This window comes from Armigeres subalbatus, chromosome 1 (assembly GCF_024139115.2).
Source record: "Armigeres subalbatus isolate Guangzhou_Male chromosome 1, GZ_Asu_2, whole genome shotgun sequence".
In the NCBI taxonomy this organism is placed as follows: domain Eukaryota; kingdom Metazoa; phylum Arthropoda; class Insecta; order Diptera; family Culicidae; genus Armigeres; species Armigeres subalbatus.
The window spans coordinates 176703862-176712334 of record NC_085139.1 but is presented as its reverse complement, the minus strand read 5'-3'; the positions used below and the strand labels follow the sequence as shown (position 1 = coordinate 176712334).

Sequence of the window (8473 nt, the reverse complement as noted above, 5' to 3'; positions counted from 1 at the left end):
GGATCGGAGGCGAACACCATATTTGCAGGGTTGCTGTTCGGCATTCTTGCAACATGTCCTGCCCATCGTACCCTTCCGGCTTTAGCTACCTTCTGGATACTGGGTTCGCCGTAGAGTTGGGCGAGCTCGTGGTTCATTCTTCGCCGCCACACACCGTCTTCTTGCACACCTCCAAAGATGGTCCTAAGCACCCGTCTCTCGAATACTCCGAGTGCTTGCAAGTCCTCCTCGAGCATTGTCCATGTTTCATGTCCGTAGAGGACAACCGGTCTTATAAGCGTCTTGTACATGACACATTTGGTGCGGTGGCGAATCTTTTTCGACCGCAGTTTCTTCTGGAGCCCGTAGTAGGCCCGACTTCCACAGATGATACGTCTTCGTATTTACGACTAACAAAGTAGCTAGTAGACCAAGGTAGACGAGTTCCTCGACCACCTCGAGGGTATCCCCGTCTATCGTAACACTGCTTCCCAGCCGGGCCGCTCGGTTCCGCCCACAAGCATGTACTTTGTCTTTGACGCATTCACCACCAGTCCAACTTTTGATGCTTCACGTTTCAGGCGGGTGTACAGTTCTGCCACCTTTGCAAATGTACGGCCGACAATGTCAATGTCATCCGCGAAACAAATAAATTGACTGGATCTGTTGAAAATCGTACCCCGGCTGTTACACCCGGCTCTCCGCATGACACCTTCTAGCGCAATGTTGAACAACAGGCACGAAAGTCCATCACCTTGTGTTACGGAGACACGGAGACGTTCGGACCTCTCGAAGGCAAACTCGTCCTTTTAGTTCAGAGTAAGCTTTAAGCTGAAATTATTTATTTTTACTTTTTGTTTAGGTTTTAATAGTTTTAGGTTACTCACAATATCTAGTCTTCTTCGTTCACAAATCCGTCCTCGTGTAACAAGTTTTTACGTTGAAATAAGTGTCCTTCAAACTATTTATTTAATGAGTGTTGAGTGTACAATTTTAATGTGTTTGCAATACTTACGATAGTAATTTATTAATAGAAATTAAGCAAAACTAACTTTTAATTTATTGAATTTCAACGTGTGTCGTGTGTCTAACAATTTGGAATCACAAATGACAACCAAAATTGTCCTAATTTACTGACATTTGCATGACGTCTTCGAAAAGTTACAGTTTCAGTTAACCAGGCTCAACCGTCCTTAATGTGCGTTACCCGGTGACGAGGGGTGCACAACTGTTGCGCACATACTCCTCCCCGTATTGCTGCAAGTTACTTCAGCCATACCTCCAATATTACGCACGTCCAGGACCGCCAGCTTAGTCACGGGCCGTACGCAAACTCCTGTTGAAGTTCTCACATCTGCACTTCTTATTCGTCCGTCTTTTCCAGGGTGCACTCCAACGACGACTCCTCGATTCCAGCTATTTCTCACCTTTTCGTCGACAGCAATAACTAAATCGCCAACTTGTAGCGGTCGCACCTCGCCGAACCACTTCGTCTGTCTTGCAATAACGGGTACATACTCCTTGATCCACCTTTTCCAGAATCTATCTAGCATTACCTTAACATGGTTCCAATTTGATCGCAGCACCGATTTTTCGTCCTGTGGTGCTACTGCTGGTTGGCATACCCCGTTGGAACTGAGAAGCAGAAAGTGATTTGGGTCAGCGCTTCATGCTCTGCAGCTTCCAACGGTAGGTGCGTGAGGGGGCGTGTGTTCACCATAGACTCAACTTCTGCTAATGTTGTGAGCAGTGTATCTTCATCGGCATTTCTGGAAATCTCCATGGCAGTCAACCCATTTTTTACTGACTTCACCAGCCTTTCCCATACGCCCTCCATGTGTGGAGCGTAGAGAGGGTTTAACTTCCACTGTGAAACTGCCTAAGTAATTGACGTTGATAGTTCAGCGTTCATACAACGAATTTGTTCTCTGAGTTCTTTTCTTACTCCTTGGAAATTCGTTCCTTGATCAGAGTATATTTCCAACGGAGCACCACGGCGAGCTATAAATCTTAGGACAGCCATCTTGCATGGTTATGTGGCAAGAGTGAATGCCACCTCCAGGTGACCCACCTCCATGGTGAGGCAGGTGAACAGCGCCACCCACCGTTTGACCTTAGCTCGGCCGATTCTCACCGTCAGTGGTCCAAAATAGTCAAGGCCAGTATAAGTGAATGGCTTCACGTATGGCGCAAGTCGCGCCTCCGGGAGTGAACTCATTCGTGGAGCCTGTGGAACAGCTTTTTTCACTTTGCACAGTTGACAATTTCTTGCTACTTTCTTCACCAGAGCTCTAAGAGTGGACACGTGGTATTTCTGCCTCACTTCATTGACGATCGTCTCATTATTGGCATGGCCAAACTTGCGATGAACTTCGTCGATGATCAACGCCGTAACGTAGTGCCCTTTGGGCAGAATCACAGGGAATTTTACATCGCTTGCTAACCAGGGGGCTGCACCAATTCGACCATCCTTTCGTATGACACCATCAGCTCCAATGAAGGGGCACAACTTGTAGATCTTACTAGTTTTGTCTAACACTTTCGATTCACCGGTTGGAGCCTGTTGGTTTGATTTCAGCAACAAGTATTCGCTAGGAAACGCTTCACGCTGGACCAAGCGGAGTATGGTCCATTCTGCTTTCTGCAACTCATCACTACTGAGAATTCTGGAAACTGGCAAGTGTTCTCTGTTGACTGCCTTATGAAGATTGCTGCAAAATCGCAGAACGTATCCTACGGCACGCACTAATCTTCCCCATTTGGAGAAGCGCCTAAAACGTATAGTTTCTTGTGACTCATTCTGTTGGTGAACGTAAAGTGATGCTCGCGTTTCTTCATCGGTAGTCCAGTTTTTGTTTTGTTCGGGCCACTCTGATTCATCTTTGTAGAGGAATTCTGGTCCTTGCACCCACCTGCTTCTTTTAGACGCTTTCGGACCATTTCCCCACTTCGTTGCCTCATCCGCTACGTTCCAAGCCGATGGCACCTTTCTCCACTCTGAAACATCGGTGTCTTCCTGAATTTCGCCAATCCTGAACGCCACAAACTGATGAAATCTTCGCTGGTCAGACCGTATCCAGGAAAGCACAGTGTTGGAGTCACTCCAGAATATTTTTCGGCTGATAGAGATAGTATGGCTGTTGGTGATGGACTTCATCAACCTCGTCCCAAGCACTGCGGCTTGTAGTTCCAGTCTAGGCACGGAAAGTTGTTTGAGCGGCGCAACTTTGGTTTTCGATGATACAAGGCTGCAGCGAATGGTGCCACTGTCGACAATACGAAAATAGGAAACAGCGGCATAAGCTGCTATACTGGCATCCACAAATATATGCAGTTCCAAGGTTTCAAGTGCCATTGGATTATAGCCCGGAAAATAGCAACGATCAATACGTATTTGTTTAAGATCACGTAGCGATCGAACCCATAGTTGCCATGCCGGAAAGATGTCATCAGATATGTTTTCATGCCAGTCGGTGTTTGCTCTCCATACGTTCTGCACCAAAACTTTGCCATGAATAACGAAGGTCGTCACCATTCCGAGCGGATCGAAAATCCTCATCACCAAGCTGAGTAGCTTTCTTTTTGTAGGGTAGATACTCCCGTCCAGCAGTCGATCAATGTCACTTCGAAACTGAACAGCAAAGGAAAATACGTCCTCCTGCGGTAACCATATCATGCCCCAAACTTGTTCTGCACCGCAGTCCTTACCCGTAACAAAGTTTTTTGTCGCTTACGAAGGTTGCTCGCCAATTTTTTTTCCAACACTTCCTTCCGGTTGGAGAGCCAGTGACGGAGTTCAAATCCTCCATGTTGATGAATTAACTTCACCTCCTTTGCCAGCCGTGTCGCTTCCTCGACCGTATCGACGCTATCCAGGTAGTCGTCGACATAATGGTTATCAACGACTGCAGTGGCCGCCCTTGGGTACTCAGTTGCGTGTTCACTCGCGTTGATGTTTTTTGCAAACTGTGCAGAGCACGGCGAACATGTTGCGCCGAATATGGCGACATCCATGACGAATACCTGCATCGGTTCCGTCGGGTTGTTTCGCCAGAGGAAACGTTGAGCTTGTCGATCTTCTGTACGGATGAACACCTGGTGGAACATTTCCTTGATGTCCGCGTTAATGGCCACCTCTCTTTGACGGAATCGGCATAGGACTGTTGGTAGGGACTGCAGCATATCTGGCCCTTTGAGAAGAACTGAGTTCAGCGAAATTCCTTTCACTGAAGCCGCGGCGTCCCATACAATACGCACCTTGTCAGGCTTTTTGGAGTTGTGGACTACGCTTAGCGGTAAATACCACACCTGCCATGGGACAGTTTGCTTCAATTCATTCATGGTGGCCTTATGAGCATAACCTTTTTCGACATAATCGATCATCTGTTGCCGCACCTTTTCGTACAATTCCGGGTTTTTGGATAGCCGATTCTCGAGGCATCGCAGTCGTTTCTCCGCCATCGGTTTGCTATCAGGAAACGCTACTCTGTCGTATCTCCATAAAAGGCCTGTTTGGAACTTTCCAGATTTCATACGCACCGTAGTTGCTTCCAAGATTTCTCGAGCTCGTTTCTCTGTTTTTGATTCGATGATTGCATTTGCCTCAACACCTGCTCCCTCGATCGCAAAAAAAGATTTCACCAATTCGTGGAGATCTGCATCTGTTGGTTGATGACACACGTGTAAAACTCGATGTGATAATGCAATTTCAGTTCCTCCTGACTTCCCGAATACAGTCCAACCCAACCGTGTTCTTGCTGCGACTGGCTCGTCGCCACCACTTTCCCGAAGCTTCAGAGTTGTTTTCAGTTTAGTGTTGTCCAGACCGATGAGTATTCTCGGGATTGCGTCTTTGTAGCTTGATACAGGCAGCCCTTTCAGATGACGAAATTTGGATTGAAGCTCGTCGAAATCCAGCGTCTGCCGAGGAAGGTCTAGGGTTGAGACTGTGTGAACGCCACTCAAAGAATAGCGCATGGAATTATTTCCAGATATCTCCATTTGAACTCGTTTAGAATCTTCTTCTGTCCGTGTTACTCCATTTGTCCACTGCATACAGAGTGGAACCGTCGGCCCAGTAATGCCAAGCTCAGAAGCTATAGAACTTTCCACCAGGGTTGAGTCGGAGCCCCCATCTAAGAAAGCAAAGGTTTCTGCTGTTTTCCCATTCGCATGAAGAGAAACCGGAATAATACGGAATAAAACCTTCTGATGAGAATGTTGATGAACTGTTACGACTCCAGTGTTTGATGACGAAGAAGCTGCATTTCCCACATTGGTGCCAGGTCGCGGATATCCAGGGTGTAGAAATCTATGGTGGTTTTCCTTACATCCATCTGTTCCGCATGGAGGAGCTTTGCATGGCCACTTGCCGTGGGAATACAAGCATCGCTTGCACAGTTGAGCTTCTTGAACTGTCTTCCATCGATCGTTGATGTTTTTTGCTTTGAAAGTGGGACATTCCTTGGGCTTATGACCGTCCATTTTGCACACAGCGCACGGCCGAACTTTCGGACTGATTGTCGGCTGTGAGTCGCTCGTCCTTTTGTTACAGCTACCTGCTGCTTCTACTTCAGCGCGTACGGAGTTGACAAACGCTTTTCCTTTCTGCCGATCCGGTTTGGGAATCTCTCCCAATCCGCTAGAGACGCTACTTGCCGCATTGATGATTAAGCTCATGTAGTCAGAAAAGCTGCGAAGATCTGCTTCCACAATCGTTTGCTTATGTAGTGCCCATCCCAGTTTAACGTTTGCTGGCAGCTTGTCCACTAGTTCCTGTAGAAGAATCGGATTTTCCAAATGCATGTGCTGTCCAGATGCGATTATGTGCGCACAAAGATTGCACACTACTAATCCGAAGTTGACCAATGTTTCCAGCTTCGGCGCTGGAGTGTTCCTGACTTCATTTAGCAGCGAACCGATGATAGCGTCCGGACGACCATACAGAGTGCGAAGCGTTGATAAAATCTCCTCCACGTTTGATGGATGAAGTAGAAAACTATTCACCGCCTTCCTTGCATCTCCTCTCAGACATCTTTGGAGCCTCAGTAGATTTTCCGCCGAAGTGTACCCACACATTTGCGTTGATGTTTCAAAGCTGCTCCAAAACAATGGCCATTCTGCAGGATTTCCACCAAAGGGTGGAAGGTCTTTTGGAACGACGTGACGCGCAGCGAAGCTGTTGCGCATTCGGTCCCACATTTGCCCCATCTAACGGTTGCCACGGTGGTCTAACCCACTTGAAGTTGGATAAACCGAAACGTTCGGAGCCGAGCAACCGCTTTGTAATATCCCTGTTGACAACGGTTGAGATGGCGGAATCCTAATTTGATTTCCCATGTGTCCCTGATATACCTGATTACCAGAGTATCCCATCGCGTGTGGTACAGATTGCGACATTGAAGGGTTGGGAATGAAATTCCACAGATTCTGTTGTGTATTTTGCCAATCATTACCCCAGTGTTGATTACTTACCGCACCGACCGAGGGAACATACTGACCAAAACAAGAATTCGCGGCAGCACCTAGCCCTATATGCGATGCACGGTTGTCTGATGTCGTCCGGTGCTGAGCCAAAAAGGAACTTCCCCGTCATTCCATTCGTTGTTTGACTTCTCGGCGGTGTGCCTGTTGGTGTAGACTGGTGTGCTGGGGGTGGCAATGATACATTCCAAGGAAACGTAGATGGCTGCACATACGGCACAGATATCGATGGCATTACTACTGCTTGCGATGTGCAATACTCGGCTGCTGATGTCTGTGGGTGTAGTGGTAGAGTTGATGTGGGCATCATCGCAGTTTGTTTACTATACGATGAGACTGAAGCCGGCGCTATCGTACTACACGATGCTGTAGGTTGTGCGTATGCAACCGTCGTGGATGTTGTTGGTGAGATCACAAACAGACTGTTTTCATGGCTCGTCTGGCGAAACGTAGAAGCTGTGATTGCACTCTCTCGCGTGTTAGTCGACGGAGCGGGTATTGGTTTCCTGCAACACCACATAGTCGACATGTGATTTGTTGGCTGTGTTATTAACGACTGCACTGATAGAGGCTGACTTGGCATGAATGATATTGGGAGCGACGACACACAATTCGATGGAGCAATCAGCGAAATGTCGGGTGCATTGACTGCATGAGTGGATGTGCTGACTTGGGATGCTGCAGTGGTGATAGGAAGAACCGTGGTAGTTAAGGAGGTGCTTGGAATAGAACTGTGACGTGCCTCTTGCTGTAACGTAAGCCCAGTGGTATTACTACCAGGATTGGTACTTAGGGTTACTGGTGCATTCCGTTCCATCCAGTTGTTTACCTTGCTGGTGCCACTATTTACGCGGCTACGCACACTACGTACATCTCCGTCGTCGCTCAGCTGCGTGTGGAGCAGATTATACTTCTGTTGAATGTGCTCCCTCTCCAAAGCAAGCTTTGCCGCAATCGCCTTTTCTCCGCGTTCCCTCTCCAAGCGTATCGTCATTTCTTGCAGGACCCTCACGCTTAAAATCAATAGCACAGAGATGTGTTTGCATCACACAAAACGGACCTAATGCGGAACATCCCCTAGATGAGCGACAGTTACACAGGCACAAAAATGCCTCGTACGGTCGTGATAACGGTCCTTTTCAACATGTTAACGTTTGTACAGATTCCTTGTTTCATGAGGAACCAAATACTGTTGAAAATATTGAAATCCAAGCTTCAATAAAACCACACGAGCTATTTTTGTGGCTGTGTAACTATCGCTCATCTAGGGGATGTTCCGCATTAGGTCCGTTTTGTGTGATGCAAACACATCTCTGTGTTATTGATTTTAAGCGTGCGTTCTTGATTTACTCTTTCCTCTCGCAACCTTTCCTGGAGTAGCTTCTCCTCTTCCAAACGTTGCATCTCGAGTTGAATCCTCGCTTCTCGTACACTGTTGGATGTTGATGCCACGGACGGCTCAGGCTGGTTGCATGCCACACACATATAGCTTCGATTTTCGTTCTCGATGCTATCGTTTACGCCGGCGCACATAAAATGAATCCAACGATCGCATACATCGCACTGGACCATCTTTCTATCAGCTTCATTCGGGAGACTGCATACCATACACCGATGCTGTACTGAGTCGGTAGATTGACTCGATCTGAGGTTAGATCTTCCTTTCGGCTCATCACTCGACATGGTTATGAAATATCCGTATAGATATTCTTAAAGTCCTTGTTACGGAGACACGGAGACGTTCGGACCTCTCGAAGGCAAACTCGTCCTTTTAGTTCAGAGTAAGCTTTAAGCTGAAATTATTTATTTTTACTTTTTGTTTAGGTTTTAATAGTTTTAGGTTACTCACAATATGTAGTCTCTTTGTTCACAAATCCGTCCTCGTGTAACAAGTTTCACGTTGAAATATGTGTCCTTAAAACTATTTATTTAATGAGTGTTATGTGTACAATTTTAATGTGTTTGCAATACTTACGATAGTAATTTATTAATAGAAACTAAGTAGAACTAA

The 8473-nt window shown here is 46.9% G+C and overlaps 2 protein-coding genes across 2 annotated transcripts; both read right to left on the bottom strand.

The window, feature by feature from the left end:
• Positions 1-2011: 2011 nt before the first annotated feature.
• On the bottom strand, positions 2012-3655 carry LOC134206768 (uncharacterized). Its single transcript, XM_062682494.1, has one exon. It carries the CDS (start codon positions 3653-3655, stop codon positions 2012-2014), a length of 1644 nt encoding a protein of 547 aa, XP_062538478.1.
• On the bottom strand, positions 3652-6057 carry LOC134206767 (uncharacterized). Its single transcript, XM_062682493.1, has one exon. It carries the CDS (start codon positions 6055-6057, stop codon positions 3652-3654), a length of 2406 nt encoding a protein of 801 aa, XP_062538477.1.
• Positions 6058-8473: the final 2416 nt, after the last annotated feature.

What these genes read in the sequence shown, in the direction of transcription:
- LOC134206768 (XM_062682494.1), bottom strand. Translation starts at nt 3,655, where the DNA reads ATGATATGGTTACCGCAGGAGGACGTATTTTCCTTTGCTGTTCAGTTT.
- LOC134206767 (XM_062682493.1), bottom strand. Translation starts at nt 6,057, where the DNA reads ATGTGTGGGTACACTTCGGCGGAAAATCTACTGAGGCTCCAAAGATGT.